Source organism: Bos indicus, chromosome 27 (assembly GCF_029378745.1).
Source record: "Bos indicus isolate NIAB-ARS_2022 breed Sahiwal x Tharparkar chromosome 27, NIAB-ARS_B.indTharparkar_mat_pri_1.0, whole genome shotgun sequence".
Classification (NCBI taxonomy): Eukaryota; Metazoa; Chordata; class Mammalia; order Artiodactyla; family Bovidae; genus Bos; species Bos indicus.
In genome coordinates, this window is record NC_091786.1 from 1,046,651 (window position 1) to 1,064,349 (window position 17,699).

General features: G+C 49.7%; 1 protein-coding gene across 4 annotated transcripts in view; it reads left to right on the plus strand.

Annotated features, from left to right (window-relative positions):
- The window catches only part of DLGAP2 (DLG associated protein 2), a 645,672-nt gene that overhangs the window by 614,220 nt on the left and 13,753 nt on the right, over positions 1-17,699 (plus strand). For all 4 annotated transcript variants that reach the window (XM_070781742.1, XM_070781741.1, XM_070781744.1 and 1 more), the window contains 3 exons: positions 3,284-3,369; positions 5,039-5,454; positions 12,799-12,890. In XM_070781742.1, coding sequence (XP_070637843.1) covers positions 3,284-3,369; positions 5,039-5,454; positions 12,799-12,890 — 594 coding nt within the window. The remainder of the gene's footprint in view (positions 1-3,283; positions 3,370-5,038; positions 5,455-12,798; positions 12,891-17,699) is intronic.

The window sequence follows — 17,699 nt, forward strand, 5'->3', positions numbered from 1 at the left end:
ATATATTTCTCAAACTTTTATAATCCTTTTACACTTCTCATCAAGATTTTCTCTTCGGAAAAAATTCCTTTGATTTCCTTACCACTGTGCAAAATAATAATTCCTTTCCTTTGTCCTAAATTTGATTTTCCCCATCTTCATAAAGCCCTCCCAAGATTTCTGAAATTGATAAATATTTAGCTTGTCCTGGCTTTATGCAACTTGACCACATCCTCCTCCACCTTTACCTTCTGAAAAACGGAGACCTTTTTTTGTTAGAATGGTTTCATAGGACAACCACGGTAGTATCTATAAAATGTATTATATATTCCTTGAACTTAATGTATCGTTACTATATCTGTGGATCTTAAAAGTGGAGGTGAGGGAGGGAGCGTTAGATTTGCTTTGGAGAACCTACCTGAATCTGGCTTCCCACACAGTTTCACACCCATTAACCCCATGTTTGCTGATCCCTCACTTTTGAAATTAAGAAGAAAATAGCCATAGAATCTGAGACGTACCTAAGTGTCACATGGCCAGCAAGTGGCAGAATTTGACTCCAAAAGCTGTATTTTTCTCATTCACTGTAAAAAGAAGAGAATCGTAAGAGAAGCTGTACACACTAGAGAAAAGCAGACACATTCTTTTGTGATACTTTGGTTGTTCTGGTCACCTTGTGGTCACTTTCTCTGTCTGTGCAGATGTGTGTGTTCTGTGTGTGCACACGCGTCTTGATTGGATCGTTCACGCCACCTGCTGATGTCCGCTCCGGAGCCTGTGTTGCGTCGGCAGCATCCCTCGTAGCTGCACGGGTGTCTGTGTTGTGAGCAGTCTGTACTTACTCGGTGTGGCCAGTATCCTGTCTTCCTGTTTCCCCTACTTTCCCCTTTTAATATGTTAGAATTCAAGGAAACGTCTTTAGACTAGAATCCTAGAATTAGACTAGAATAATTTAGACAAATATTCTGAACATTTTTATGATAAAAATTAGTGCTCTTTCCATACAAATGTCTCCCTGACACTATATGAATGAAGTAATTTCATCCATATTGTGTATCTCTCAAATTCACGAATATCTATCAGAATGGCAAAATGGAATACCTTTGCCCCTGCCACCACAGAGATTGTGAATATAGTCACAAAATTATATACATGCACAGACATAGATCTACAACAGCGTTATTTACAGTGGCAGAAAACTGCTGCTGCTGCTAAGTCGCTTCAGTCGTGTCCGACTCTATGCGACCCCATAGACGGCAGCCCACCAGGCTCCCCCGTCCCTGGGATTCTCCAGGCAAGAACACTGGAGTGGGTTGCCATTTCCTTCTCCAATGTATGAAAGAGAAAAGTGAAAGTGAAGTCGCTCAGTCGTGTCTGACTCTTAGCGACCCCATGGACTGCAGCCTACCAGGCTCCTCCATCCATGGATTTTCCAGGCAAGAGTACTGGAGTGGGGTGCCATTGCCTTCTATCTAATTAAATAAATCAGGTTATAGTCATAGAACGGAACAGCAGCTAGAACACAGACAGCTCATATTGCACTGACACGGGCAACGTTTTTAACATATTAACTTATTGTAATCTTTTTGTGTAAAACAATGGTAACAACAGTGTCCACATCCAGCAAGGTAACATTTATGTCAGCCATAACCCACTTGAAACTAGAAAGACGTGCTGATTACCAGCAGGTTAGGAATTTTACTCAAGCACATTTCCTCCTGTGCGTGTGTGCTAAGTCGCTTCAGTCATGCCCGACTCTTTGCGACCCCATGGACTGTAGTCCGCCTGGCTCCTCTGTCCATGGGATTCTCCAGGCAAGAATACTGGAGTGGCTTGCCATGCCATCCTCCAGAGGATTTTCCTCGCCTAGAGATTGAACCCTCGTCTCCTGAGGCTCCTGCCTTGCAGGTGGCTTCTTGACTGCTGAGCCACCACTGCCCCAGGCTCCACAGAGCCGCCCCCGACCCGGCCCCATCCCAGGAGCTGCAGGGTCTCCACATGGCTGTGTTGATTCTGGCCACAGCGGATACTGAGCATGCCTCTGCCCGCTACGAGCTGTGCACCCCTGGGCAAGTTACTCACCTTCTCTGATTCCTCAAGTGTTCCATGTGGCTGGACCCAGGGTATCATGTGCACCAGCTGTGGTGACACTTGTCCGCTCCTAGCTCAGTGCCTGGCGCAGGATCAGCAGAAAACAAACACCAGCTCTTAAAGCACAACTGCTCTTCATCACAAACTGCGTCAGCCCCCAGCAGCAAAGACTTAGCCAGCCACGATTGCCCAGTGCACCTCTTCTCTCATCACTAGTAGGAGAGGGTGTCACAGGTATTCGTCTAATGGTTTGTGTGTTACTCTTACAACGATCACTAATATTTTTAAGATAAGATGTGTTTGTTTGACAGGTTAGTTTTGACATTTGTGGACTGGAGTCAAAACACCTTTTGAGACAGTAGGTACTGTTTCTTGCAAAAAAAAGAAAAGGGACAGTATAGAAGCTGGGATAACATTTGACTAAACTGACCTTTGGTTGTTTAGTCATATATTTACTCAAGGTCATATATTTACTCTTCTGGGGCAGACTTTTCATACTGCAAGTTTGGGAGCAGGAAGATTGTTTGCTTTTGGAGTTTTGGTTATTTTTTAGAAACTGTGCACTACTAGAGTTCTCTCGTGAGTTAACGTTGCACCACAAATGCTTCCTTGGGCTCGGGGAGACTTCTCGGCAGACGCAGCCACCGTAAGGACTGTGTGTGGAGTGCACGCTTTCTGTTCTGTTGTGGCATTGCCCTGCCCTGGGCACAACCCGTGAGCAGATGGTGCTGTGTCGAGGCGGGTGGAGGGGTTGCCCGGGGCTGGTAAAGCTTCAGTTCTTCCGTATGTCACGTATGTGGAGGCCGTCATCACCACCGTCCTATTCAACAGCCCGTGTGTTGTGTTAGCTCTCTCTGGTTCATGCCGTACCTGCAGGATGTGACAAGAGCTTTTAAGTCCTCTCATAATGCAATCCAACACAGCTTGTTTTTCACCCAAGCTAAGCAAAGCAACTTTATTTGCATACATTTAGAAGATGGAGGCTCAGCGTTGAGTTAGGGGGTCATGCACAGTTTGATGAAACACTGTAGCAACATAATTACACCAGCACTAGTGTATTTCCCTCCCGTTGTCGTTTTCCTGGGTCAAGTGCATCTCTGCATTAATTACACAAATGCATAATTAATTATGGCAGATGAACACACACACACAAATAGTCCCTGGTCCAGGTCCCCATCTTGGTTCTAAAATAAGATGTTCTCTGTTGCGCTAGGTGGAGACAGCTACAGACTCCGACACGGAGAGCCGGGGGCTGCGGGAGTACCACTCGGTGGGCGTCCAGGTGGAAGATGAGAAACGGTAACCATCCCCGACTCCTGGGGCCTCTGAGCGGGGCTGTGGGTTAGAAACATGATGGCAAGTGTCTGGACAGTACTGGCCATCAACGGTTCATGCCGTTCGTGGAGACAGGGTCATATATCCCCAACCCTAACTCAGTGGATATCATTCGGGTATGAATTAGCATCCTTCTGAGCCTTGTTTCTGCTAGCAGCCGGACACTCATCTTTTTCTAAAGTAACTTACCACCTGTGAAAGCAGAGGGGCTGGCAGCTCTGAACACCAGAGTCCTTTACCCAAAGGGGAAAAAGGATGAGCGTAAAGCCAGCGCAGGTTTTCCCACCTTAGGATGTTAACAGTACAACCACAGAGAGAGGGAGAGTGAAAGAAGATTGAAGAATCCTTAAGATGTTGGCGCTTCAAAAGAAGCCCTCACACTGCCCAACACAGAGAAGTCCACGACAAGAGTGTTGTTTTTGTAACGAGGATGGGGTGATTATTCTATTTTATATTTAAAATAGCATATCTTGTAAATTTCATAAACACAGAATTTTATGGGCATATCATATTGTGAGCACCAGGCACCATCTGGTTGTTGAAACCCTGGTGAGTCACTCACAGTGAGGGTTTTAGACCAACCTGCAAAGATGTGGACTGCCAGGGAACTGATGGCTTCCCCAGGACAGGAGCCTCTCAGAAACCGCATCTTCTGCCCCGGGACCTGGGCTTGCGGCCCCCTGTCCCCGCTGGTGGCTCTTTCTCAGCGCCTTTGCCTCCAGCGAAGGCAGATCCATTAGCCAGCTGCACACACAGCTGCCTGCCATCTGCGCGTCCAGTTGGTGAGGAGCCAACTTGTGTAGCTTGGCAGAGTGTAGGTATGCAGACATACATGCATGCACGCACACACAGAGACACACGTGTACACATACATGCACACATAGACACACATGCACACAGGCAAACCCAAGCATGCACACGCAGAGACACACATGCATACAGACACACACACACACACACACACACACAGTTCTCACCAGCAAAATCTGGGCTCCAGCTATAAGTTCATTCTTGCCAATCCTTTCAGTAACTGGCTATGAGGAATAAGTTACATTTAAATACGTACAATGAAAATGTTTTTTAAACACCTGCTGAAGTCAGAATTTGGATTCATTATTTTACATAAAAGATATAACTGGATGATGCTGCAGCATTCAGAGAGAGGAAGCTTATGTCCTGAAATATGATATGAATAGCCACCAGAACTCAACAAGACACAGATGTTATTACTTAAAAGAATTATGTACTTGGAAGAAGCAGTGGGGCTTCATTTTACATCCATACACACAGAAATGTGTAAGCCTGTCACGTGTTTCTGAAAGTCAGGTAACCACCGCAAGACAGTGGTTTCAGGGATAGATTAAGCCACATTGTGGTAAACTTAAGTCTTCAGTGGGCATCATTTAGCCATTGAAGCTTTAAAGCTAAAGTTAGAGTTTCATTCTTTACAAAGTCAAATAAGGCTCTCACACAGATGAAACACCAGTGTGCTGATAACAAAGATGAAAACGCTCGTCTCTGCCATGAGGCTGGGGTGCGGCCTAGCATGCTCTGGATGTGTAAGCTGGGCTCTGCGGCTCAGGGTCATCTCCAGCAAGCTCCTGTCTGTCTCCCCTGCCCCCGCCCCCCGCAGACACGGACGCTTCAAGCGCTCCAACAGCGTGACAGCCGGGGTGCAGGCGGACCTGGAGCTGGAGGGCTTCCCAGGACACGTCACCACGGAGGACAAGGGCCTGCAGTTCGGGTCCTCCTTCCAGAGGCACTCGGAGCCCAGCACCCCCACGCAGTACGGGGCCGTGCGCACCGTCCGGACCCAGGGGCTCTTCAGTTACCGGGAGGACTATCGGACCCCCGTGGACACTGCCAACCTGCCCCCTCCCGACCCCTGGCTGGAGCCGTCCCTGGACGCAGTGGACGGCGGGCGCGTGTCTCCGTGCCACAGGGACGGCGCGTGGTTCCTGAAGCTGCTGCACACAGAGACGAAGCGGATGGAAGGCTGGTGCAAGGAGATGGAGAGGGAAGCCGAGGAGAACGACCTCGTGGAGGAAGGTAAGAGGCAGGTGTCTGCTGAGTCCTGAACACACTCGCCAGGTTTCCATAAATGAAATGAGCACATGGCGAATGAAATCCATGAGGACAATCCCTTTGATCCCTGAGTAAATTAAAGTGCATGGGCTCCCAGCATACCCCACCCAAGCTAAGATGCTAGCGAACAAACAGAAAAGCAGTGGCTGAAATATTGACGGGCATCCTTCTGTTCCGTGCTGTGTGCTGGATAGCAGGATGGCTCCGGCCTGCAGGGGTCTTGGGACTGCAGGTTATCTCAGGCTCCACGTGCTGGATTTTGGCAATGACGATGGGCAACAGTTCAACCATTTTCTAGACTCGTGACCATCCTGTGTTAAAAGAAATTGCTTTGGCTTTGTATCAGAGAAAAGCTGGAGATGGTAAGTGACTAACCCCCTAGCTAGTGATGGAGTGTCTTCTGCTGTTCAGAAAACGCCATGCCCCATCCCTGGCCATTTACTTCACTGTGATTCTCTGCAACCGTCATCCTCATTTGTGCTCCAGAGAGGATCCCTGAGCAATAAAATACACACTTGGTTTGTGCCTTAGACCCTGGAAATTAAGAGGTGACATTAAAAGTCCCCAGCGCTGAAGCCTTCTCATGATAAGTTATGATTTTCTTGTCACTGGGGGTGGTCAGGAAAATCCTGGAAGTAATGCCGTGAACATCCTGTGTATGATTGATTTGATGATCTGCAGTGACCCAGATCAACAGTAAGATCCTGTCACCTAGGTTGTCGTTGTCTTATTATCAGCATCTGGAGAACATGTTTCTCCGTCAGCCGGGCAGAGGAAGGGGGGTTTCTGCTGTCCGTCAGCTGCATTTCTCTACACAAGTTTTTTTCACCTTTTTTGCACTTTGGGATCTTCTCCTGGACTCTGTGTCCTGTAAAGCCCCAGCAGGCATTTGCTGAGTACATGCTAGGAGCCGTCCCAGAGACTGCAGGTGGAGACACCGATGAGCGTGCAGCACAGACACTGCAGGGACCTCAGAGTGGGTTAGACCAGGACAGAGGCATTTATAGTGAGTGAGGAACATGCCTGTGGTAAGAGCAATGCAGACGCAGTGCTATAGACACCCCGAAGTCCGGCAAATGCTGCCAGCAGTCTGAGAAGTCTTCCTGGTGGCGGCGGCATCTGGGCGGACCTTGAGGGCAGGTAGACCAGTCAGGCAGGCGGGCCAATGTGAGGGCAAGAGCAGGGGCAGAGAGCCAGGCCGGAGACCCTCCAGGAAGGCCCTCCCTCAGACATGGATTCTGCCCCTGCCGTGGGGAGCTTGGTCCTGACCTCCCGGAGCCCCTGGCTCTGTCGTCCCTGGGGACATGCATGTGGGCACACGCCCTTCTCAAGGGTGGGGGTGGCTTTGCATTTTCCTGGAGCTCTGCCCCGTCTTAGGCTCCTGGGCGATCACACTTGACACACTGACTCTCCGCCGGCAGTGCCCAGCCATGCTGACCATCCATAGACGGTGCCCGGATGCGCTGACCATCCTCCAGCGGTGCCCGGATGCACTGAGCGTCTGCTGGCAGTGCCCAGCAGAAGCCTCGGCGGTGGGAGTCTGAAGGGGGGCAGTCTTCACACACAGGGTGCTTCCACCCCTACTCACCCCTCTGCACAGCACAGCGTGTAAAACCCCGTGTACCCTGACACCGCCCTCCGCCAGGCGGGGGGGCCCCTCCCACAGACACCAGCTCAGTCACCAGAACTCTGCAGGGTTTTCCCACCACTGTTTCATAACTATGTGAAATCACATCTCTAGGAGCCTCAGATGCAAAGAGCAGCGAACAGGTCTACCCGAGCCTTTCTGTGATTTTTCTCAATTTCTTAATTACCGAGCTCTATTTTTTGTGGCAAAGGTGAGAGAACACTTAATTTGAATCTCAACTGCATGCTCCACACATTAACCAAGCACCATATTGGTCACGTTTAAGTGATTCCCTAGTAATGTTTAAAGGTACGGTAACTTTCCATTCCACTCCTCACTTTAAGCACAGGTACACGTTTCTTGGTTACCGTCCTTTTAAAGAGTGAAGATTAAATTAAATGGCTGTTGAACCAAAACCCTGAGCTCCGAATTTTGAAATTTCCATTATGTGAGATAACTTTTCTCCCAAGCTATTATTTTATAACCACAGCTCACTGAATTGATCGAACAAATCAGATTCACTCAGCTCTCTACGGTTAATAAAAACATCATGCTACTGCTGCTGCTGCTGCTGCTGCTAAGTCACTTCAGTCGTGTCCGACTCTGTGCGACCCCATAGACAGCAGCCCACCAGGCTCCCCCGTCCCTGGGATTCTCCAGGCAAGAATACTGGAATGGGTTGCCATTTCCTTTTCCAATGCAGGAAAGTGAAAAGTGAAAGTGAAGACACTCAGTCGTATCCGACTCTTAGCGACCCCATGGACTGCAGCCTACCAGGCTCCTCCGTCCATGGGATTTTCCAGGCAAGAGTACTGGAGTGGGGTGCCATTGCCTTCTCCAAAAACATCATGAGAACCATTAAATACTGGTATAAGTTAAGTCATGTTAAAGCAGCTTAATACATAAACAGATACTCTGCAGGGATTGTAAACCACCACTACACGAGTGGTTTGCGGTTTTATGCCACTTAACCAAATGGGTAAGTGGCATAAAGTAAAAGCAAAAAAAATAAAAATAAAAAAGGTATGTTTTCTGAAATGGAAGTTTCCAGAGCCACAAAGATCTTACTCAGCAGGTTTGTAAAAAGATGGATGGCCTGGGGAACTGAGCGGTGGGTCTTTGGAGAGGTGCTGGGCTGCTCTGTTGCCCCCAAACAACTCTGCCCCAGAGCTGCTGATCTGAAGACCCCCCGGCCAGACACACAGCACCAGGAGACATCATTATCTGGGGGTCCCCCATCCTCAGTCGAACACGTCATTGCCAGAGCTGGGGTTCGATGCTCGAGGGCGGGTCTCCCAGACCTCCTTCCCTGGAGGTGCCACGCTCTCTGGGTGTGGAGGTGTCCGGCTCAGGCAGAGTGCCGTTGGCAGTAATCACAGTGACCCGGGGGACTCGGGGACCAAGGCAGATGAGGAGGACGGGCCACAGGGAGACTGCCCTGGGCCTGCAGTTTGCCCGGAAGTCCACACACTGAAGGCCAGAATCGGGGACGGCTCTGAGCACCGCTGCTTCCGCCGGGGACCCCGCCCAGTCACCCCGCAAGCCCAAGGCTGCCACCTCTGACAGCTGAGGGTGTGGTCAGCGCATGGGCCACCCCAGCCACCAGCGCCGCGGCAAACCGAGCCTGAGAGGAAGCGTGTGCTCGAGAAACAGGAAGGTGACAAAGCCTGAGGCTTCACCGGGGGTTTGTGAACGCACGCGTCCCCACGCCTGGGTCAGGAAGGAATCCAAAATCCGCCTGGTCATGGATCTCCAAGTGACCACCTCAAACTGTGTGCAAATTCTAGAAAACCCCACCTCGAATTTCAAAAGAATAGTGTCAGTGTTGCCCTGGCACTTCATAGTAAATTTAGGTGGAGTTGGAAATTGTAGAACAGGCGTGAAAAATAAATTAAAGGAGCAAGTCAGTTAATCAAATTTCTCTGTACATCAAAGGCCTGGGTTGTCTCAGGTTCTTTGTAAATTTCCATTCTGATGAGCATGAGCCCTTATCTGTAGCTCTTGAAAGAAAGTGGCTAAACTATGACAGAATTAGAGAAGGATAGTAGAAAAGAATAAATTGAATTTTCACCTCAAATTCTTTGCAATTATGGGAAGCTATTATTTACATTATAGGTATCAGATAGAGCCATCCACATTGATGAGCACAAATCGCCTGCCATTAGTCATCAGGCCATTAGCTACACTCTGACATTCCTTACCTCTCTCAAGCAATAATCAGTGTATACCCTTTATAATAAGTCTCCACCCAGACATCACCCCCATCCACGTTGTGCTGAAGTTTATTAACTGAAGTATTGTATATTAATACTTCCATTGAGGTGCATTTTAAGAAGGATGTGAAAAATGGGGACTAAAAGTCCAGCGTCACAGACGCTGAGGACGTCACACCTCACAGACGACCCCACTGTTGAGTTCCTCGTGCTGTTCATCTTTCCTGTGAACCTGTGGAGTAAGATGTGTGTGACTCTGGAAACTTTTATTTCAGAAAGCACACTGTTTTGGGGAGTTTCTTTTTGTTTGTTTTACTTTGTGCCACTTACAGTGCCATTTGGTTTAACTGATTGACTTTTTAATTACCACTTCAGGAAGCATAGCGTCAGTGAAAAAAAAAAATGCATTTATATGTGAGTCACTTCTATATATTCCTACAGTGACCATTTGGTTAAAACAAGTCTCTTTAAAGGTTTTCGTCAGTCCTGCAAGTTACAAGGGTTTACAAGTGGAAATCAAACATGTTCAGTTTGGGGACCGAAGTGTGAACCAGGTGGGAAGTATTTTCAGCCCTTCCAGGCTGTGCTCCAGCCCCTCTGCCTTCCTGCCCTGTGTCCCCTCCACTGCCCAGAGATGGGGGAGGTGAGCAGGCCAGGGGGTCAGGGGCCAAGGCCCCCTGCAGCCGGCGTCAGGACGCTGACAAGACCGCTTTCTGTTTTGTTTAAGTCTGAAAGGATGTCGCGGTATTATCTAGTGAACTCACTGGTATTAAAAGTTACAGTTTTAACTCTTCACATTTTAGAAGCAACTGAGAATTGGGTGGTATTAGACTCTGGTACTCTTGCCTGGAAAATCCCATGGATGGAGGAGTCTGGAAGGCTGCAATCCATGGGGTCGCTGAGGGTCGGACACGACTTTGCGACTTCACTTTCACTTTTCACTTTAATGCAGGAAATGGCAACCCACTCCAGTGTTCTCGCCTGGAGAATCCCAGGGACGGGGGAGCCGGGTGGGCTGCCGTCTATGGGGTTGCACAGAGTCTGACATGACTGAAGTGACTTAGCAGCAGCAGCAGCAGGGAAGTATTGGTTTCTTAGGAAGGGCTGTGGCTCTGTGGTTGTTCAGGGTGCTTGGTGAGCGAGGTGCTGACTACAGCTCATCTCCAAGAGGGTCAGAAAGACACACACACATAGATGGTGATTCCAAGTGATGGAGCAGAGGTGCTGATGGTACTTTGTTTCAAGTTCTCTGTGTGTGCAAGTCATCACAATCAAGCTTTGGGGAACAGCAATCCGGACAAGTCAGAAAATGCAGGCAAACTCAGGAGCATTTCAGGCTGTTAACCCACTCCCCTACCCCAGGAGAACACCACGCGATGAACACGCTGTCCGGGGCCAGGTGCTCACCCTGTAAGCACTGTGGTGCCCTGGGCCTTCTGTTCCATGGCTGCTTTCTGTCCCAGTAGGACGCATCCTCGGCACCCCTCACAGACACGTTTGATTTCGAGGACTCCGGTTCCAGTTCATGGCGCTTGGCCGCCTGTGCACCGAGGCCCCCGCTGTGTCCGTGAGCCCCACCCCCTGGGGGAGGCCAGGAACTGGGGTCTCAGTGGCTTGTGGCCCAGGAGTCAGAGTCCTTGTGGCCGGTTTCTAGCTTGCCCTGAATGAGTCTCAACTCATTATTTTGGAGGCTGCCTATCAAAATTAGCAGTGTTTGGGGAAACTGGGGAGAAAGCTAGAGAAACTGAGTTTACCTCTCTGGACGTGGGCTACACCCCTGTGGAAATGCCAGGTCTCGGGCCCCACGCGTCACCCCCTGAATCTGCCCATAGCCAGACCCCTGCCAAGGGACCCACGTGCTGAAGAGCCCTCTGGGCTCTTCTCCAGACTGAGCCACAAGTCAACAGTCCACAAGTACTGAAACACCCTGTTGGAGGTGACAGTTCAGTGTCCGCTTCATGCCAGACGAGCTCCAGGCTAAGACCTTTGCCTCAGAAGGCTCCCCTCTTCCCCGGGCTGGAGACAAGCTGGACCCACGTGTGACGTCAGGGGCTCTGTGTAGCTGGTTGTTATCTGTGCTGTGCAGGTCTTGAAGGGGACTCAAGAGAGGACACATTTGCTCTCAGAGGGGAGTAGCTGGGGGTGGGCGCTTAGACCGAACCCCAGAGACAAGGGCCCAGACACAGAGGCCAGAAGCGTTGGCCTCCAGATTCCTAAGTGCCTCTGAGAATCATGGGAGTTCAGGTCTCCCAAAGCTGTTATTTCTGAAATGATGATGTTCACACAGGCCAGGATTGGGGCAGAATGATGGGATGTGAGGAGGCACTTGCAGGAAGTGGGCGGGGGGTTTACCAAAATTTTCATGCCGGAAATCTTTCTTTTGCCCAGTTCGAATCCCTAAGTCATCACAACTATCCAGTAAGTGGTTAAATCCTTTCCACTGACAAAGCTGTATGACTTACTTTTTTAAAGCACCCTTTGATTAATTACTTTTAAAAAGTAAGTAATACAGCTTTGTCAGTGGAAAGGATTTAGCCACTTACTGGATAGTTGTGATGACTTAGGGATTCAAACTGGGCAAAAGAAAGATTTCCAGCATATTAATTATGGACTTCCCTGGTGGCTCAGACAGTAAAGCGTCTGTGTACAATGCGGGAGACCTGGGTTCAATCCCTGGGTCGGAAGATTCCCTGGAGAAGGAAATGGCAACCGACTACAGTACTCTTGCCTGGAAAATCCCATGGACAGAGGAGCTTGGTGCAGGCTACTGTCCACGGGGTAGCAAAGAGTCGGGCAGGACTGAGCGACTTCACTTTCACTTTCACTTTGATTAATTAAGATCTTACAACTTGAGATCATTCGTAGATTAAACTGACCCTCGCTGCTCCTGACAGCCCTGGTGAGCTGGCCCCCAGGTGCCTGAGGCAGGATGTCCTCATGCACCCTTCCTGATGTGAGGGGCCAGGGTCCCTGCCACCCAACTGACCCCTGGAGGGCTGGGTGGGCTAGAGGACCTTTCAAAGGTAAATTTCCCCCCACACTGAGGTGTCCCGATAGTCGGTATTTGGTCATCTTTGAATTTCTTTCATGGATCAGGATGGACCAGATGGAAAGAGGGCTCAATGGTGGCCATTCCACACAGTAAGCTCAAAGTTTTCACCTCCAGTGACCGAGGATAATGGCGTCCGAGGTGACTCAGTGGTAAAGAACCCACCTGCCAATGCAGGAGACAAGGGTTCAATCCCTGAGTAGGGAAGATCCCCTGGAGGACAGCATGGCGATCCTCTCCAGTGTTCTTGCCTGGAGAATCCCACAGACAGAGGCACCTGGGGGGCACAGTCCATGGGGCCGAAGTCGGACACGACCTCAAGCATGCAAGGACGTGGAGCCGCAGTGGGAAGGCCGCCTAGCGTGGCACCCCTCTCCTGGCCCCCGCCGACCCACCCATAACCCTGTGTGTGTCCACAGTCCTTGGCAAGATCCGGAGCGCCGTGGGGAGCGCCCAGCTGCTGATGTCCCAGAAGTTCCAGCAGTTTTACTGGCTCTGCCAGCAGAACATGGTGAGTGCCCCCTCAAGACCCTTGGGCACAGGTCAGCAGGCCAGGTGACCGCTCTCTCCACCCTCACCTCTGCCCTGTCTGCTGTGAAGGACCGCTCCGGGACCGTGGCCTGGTGAAGCACCGGGACGCGCACAGCTCTGGGGGCCAAAGCAGAGAGGCCTCAGCTGTGGGCAAGGGAGGAGCGTGGTGGGCAGAGGGCGGCGGGCACCCATCCGCGAGAGTGTCCTTGGCCACCGGCCTGCCCCTGGGGACCCCGGGCAGGGGGACAGGTGTGCATCGTGTCATGGGGATGTCACAGTGAAGGCAGCACCACGAGGTGTCTCCAGTAGAAACACGTGAGCAACCACACTGAGAGAAACCGGCAGGGGGTTCCAGGAGCAGTCCCGGCTTTGTGTTACAGTCAGGAGTGAACTGAAATACCATGGACCAAGTTAGGAAATACAGTTGGCACTAAACTTGGTTCTGATCTTCCTGAAAATCAAAAGGAGTATATATATTCATTATATAGGAGAAGGCAATGGCAACCCACTCCAGTACTCTTGCCTGGAAAATCCCATGGACAGAGAAGCCTGGTAGGCTGCAGTCCATGGGGTCCCAGAGTCAGACACGACTGAAGCGACTTAGCAGTAGCAGCAGCAACATACACATATATATATTCTAACATGAATACTTACATATATAAATATTCAGTTCAGTTCAGTTTAGTTGCTCAGTCGTGTCAACTCTTTGCGACCCCATGAATCGCAGCACGCCAGGCCTCCCTGTCCATCACCAACTCCCAGAGTTCACTCAGACTCACGTCCATCCAGTCAGTGATGCCATCCAGCCATCTCATCCTCTGCCGTCCCCTTCTCCTCCTGCTCCAATCCCTCCCAGCATCAGGGTCTTTTCCAATGAGTCAGCTCTTCACATGAGGTGGCCAAAGTATCAGAGTTTCAGCCTCAGCATCATTCCTTCCAATGAACACCCAGGACTGATCTCCTTAGGATGGACTGGTTGAATCTCCTTGCAGTCCAAGGGACTCTCAAGAGTCTTCAACACCACAGTTCAAAAGCATCAATTCTTCGGCACTCAGCTTTCTTCACATTCCAACTTTCACATCCATACATGACCACTGGAAAAACCATAGCCTTAACTAGACAGACCTTTGTTGGCAAAGTAATGTCTCTGCTTTTGAATATGCTATCTAGGTTGGTCGTAACTTTCCTTCCAAGGAGTAAGCGTCTTTTAATTTCATGGCTGCAGTCACCATCTGCAGTGATTTTGGAGCCCCAAAAAATAAAGTCTGACTCTGTTTCCACTGTTTCCCATCTATTTCCCATGAAGTGATGAGACCAGCTGCCATGATCTTCGTTTTCTGAATGTTGAGCTTTAAGCCAACTTTTTCACTCTCCTCTTTCACTTTCATCAGAGGCTTTTTAGTTCCTCTTCACTTTCTACCTAAGGGTGGTGTCATCTGCATATCTGAGATTATTGATATTTCTGCCGGCAATCTTGATTCCAGCTTGTGCTTCTTCTAGCCCAGCATTTCTCATGATGTACTCTGCGTATAAGTTAAATAAGCAGGGTGACAATATGCAGCCTTGACGTTTTCCTTTTCCTATTTGCAACCAGTCTGTTGTTCCATGTCCAGTTCTAACTGTTGCTTCCTGACCTGCATATAGGTTTCTTAAGAGGCAGGTCAGGTGGTCTGGTATTCCCATCTCTTTCAGAATTTTCCACAGTTTATTGTGATCCACACAGTCAAAGGCTTTGGCATAGTCAATAAAGCAGAAATAGATATTTTTCTGGAACTCTCTTGCTTTTTCCATGATCCAGCAGATGTTGGCAATTTGATCTCTGGTTCCTCTGCCTTTTCTAAAACAAGCTTGAACATCTGGAAGTTCACATTTCACGTATTGCTAAAGCCTGGCTTGGAGAATTTTGAGCATGACTTTACTAGCATGTGAGATGAGTGCAATTGTGCGGTAGTTTGAGCACTCTTTGGCATTGCCTTTCTTAGGGATTGGAATGAAAACTGACCTTTTCCAGTCCTGTGGCCACTGCTGAGTTTTCCAAATTTGCTGGCATATTGAATGCAGCACTTTCACAGCATCATCTTTCAGGATTTGGAATAGTTCAACTGGAATATCATCACCTCCACTAGCTTTGTTCATAGTCATGCTTTCTTAAAGCCCACTTCACATTCCAGGATGTCTGGCTCTTGGTGAGTGATCACACCATCGTGATTATCTGGGTCGTGAAGATCTTTTTTGTATAGTTCTTCTGTGTATTCTTGCCACCTCTTCTTAATATCTTCTGCTTCTGTTAGGTCCATACCATTTCTGTCCGTTATTGAGCCCATCTTTGCATGAAATGTTCCCTTGGTATCTAATTTTCTTGAAGAGATCTCTAGCCTTTCCCATTCTGTTGTTTTCCTCTATTTCTTTGCATTGATCGCTGAGGAAGGCTTTCTTATCTCTCCTTGCTATTCTTTGGAACTCTGCATTCAGATGCTTATATCTTTCCTTTTCTCCTTTGCTTTTTGCTTCTTTTCTTTTCACAGCTATTTGTAAGGCCTCCCCAGACAGCCATTTTGCTTTTTTGCATTTCTTTTCCATGGGGATGGTCTTGATCCCTGTGTCCTGTACAATGTCACGAACCTCCGTCCATAGTTCATCAGGCACTCTATCAATAAATATAAATATGTATCATAACACACATACTTTTCCTTATCTGACCAAAGAAAGTACTCACCAATATTATTTTGGAGAAACAATAATTATTTGGAGAAAGTCATTGAAGAGTAATAGATCAATGGTATTCACACTACTTTACAACCTCTTTTATGCATTTTTATTTATAATCCATACACTGACCTCTTTCAGACCAGACATTTTCATTAACACACAAGCAGCAGGTCACGGTGCCTCAGTCTTGTTTTGCTCCGTTCTTAAATTCACAAGGAGGCCTGTGAGTTTGCAGCATGTTCTTCCACACGTAGGCAGCCTAGCACGTCAGAGTTGCCAATTCATCCCTTTTCATCAGGATCATTAAAAAGAATGTTTTCTCCAATATTTTCCATTAATCCCATTCAAGTGCATCATGAGATTTAAAGCGTTAGCACCTGGTCGCCTATGCCGTGAAGTTACAATCAACATTTAAGAGCGGGGAATAGGCAGGCTTCAGTTCAGTTCAGTCACTCAGTCGTGTCCGACTCTTTGTGACCCCATGAATAGCAGCACGCCAGGCCTCCCTGTCCATCACCAACTCCCAGAGTTCACCCAGACTCACGTCCATCAAGTCAGTGATGCTATCCAGCCATCTCATCCTCTGTCGTCCCCTTCTCCTCCTGCCCCCAATCCCTCCCAGCATCAGTCTTTTCCAATGAGTCAACTCTTTGCATGAGGTGGCCAAAGTACTGGAGTTTCAGCTTTAGCATCATTCCTTCCAAAGAAATCCCAGGGCTGATCTCCTTCAAAATGGACTGGTTGGATCTCCTTGCAGTCCAAGGGACTCTCAAGAGTCTTCTCCAACACCACGGCAGGCTCAGGGTCCCTCAAAGGAATGTGCAGTTGTAGAAACACTCGGCTCTCCCGTCCCCCAGGTGTGTCCTGCCCCCAGCCCCACCCCATCGCCATCTCTGAGGACTGACTGAGGCCACCAGGGGGCGTGGTCCTTGTTCCACTGAGCCGATGGGAGGGTTGTCCGCGTCTTCAGGAACCTCCATGTAGCACAGTAACAGTCTTCCAGCTGTGAGCAATGCACATCTTCTCTGCCAGATGTAGCTGGTATTAGACCTGAGAATTATCCAGTGTCACATCCTTGACACCTCTTACACACGTCAGATTGCACTTTGTGTTGGCCACAGGAGGTCTGGCATGACCACTTCCTTTTCGTGTGCCCTCCATTGGACCAAAGTGCTTGGACCCGGAGCACTTGGAGGAGGTTGCTGGGCTCTGGGCAGACCGTCAGCAGAGGGGCTGAAAGTGCCGGCAGGGCCCTGCTCGTCAAAACCACACTGTCCTCGTTGGCAGCTCTAGTTCTAAGTCAAAGGAATGGCCCCAGGGAGTGAGTCAGACCCACTGGCTGTTGAGGATGGACTCTGGGAAGGGCCTGCCCTTGACACTAGCGGGTGGACCCCTGTGGCCCTAGGGCCAGCGGCTCAGCACCCTCAGAGCTGGGAGAGATGGAGTCACACACAGACCGCTGATCTAACGCTGCACTTGAATGAGACCATGGTCTCTCCTCAGCCCTTCTCAGGACACACAGCTCCAGGAGAATGTTCTAGAACACAAAGCATCTGAGCCCACATCCCAGGACCTCCCATGCTGGGGCCAGATAGCACCCTGGGGCCCTGCGTGCAGTCAACAGGGATGAACAGCTCTGTGCACTTGCTGGGGGAGGAGACTGGCCTGGCCCACCTTGATGTGACAGACGAGGCTTACAAACAGACCAGGGCGTGTGAGTGTCCAGGGACACAGACATAGCCACACCCCCCAGAAAGGAGTAGAGGACACAGAGCAAGGCCCTGACCGTGCTGGGGTCTACCATGACCATGGCCTCTGCCCCTCAGTGCCCAGAGCGGAGGCCCAGTGACCCCGGAGTTCACTCTTGGGCGACGTGATCCTCAGACACATGCAGGCCCTTCACACCTGCCCCTGTGGGGGGTGGGGAGGGGAGGAGGGGTCGCTGTGCCGGCTTCATCCTCCAGGAGGAGGACACGCGGCTCAGGACCCACTGTCGGGGAGGAGCACCCTGCCAGCCCCAGACGTCCAGGGAGCCCCTGTTGGTCCCCCCAAACCCCATCACCTGCAAGGCACAGCTCAG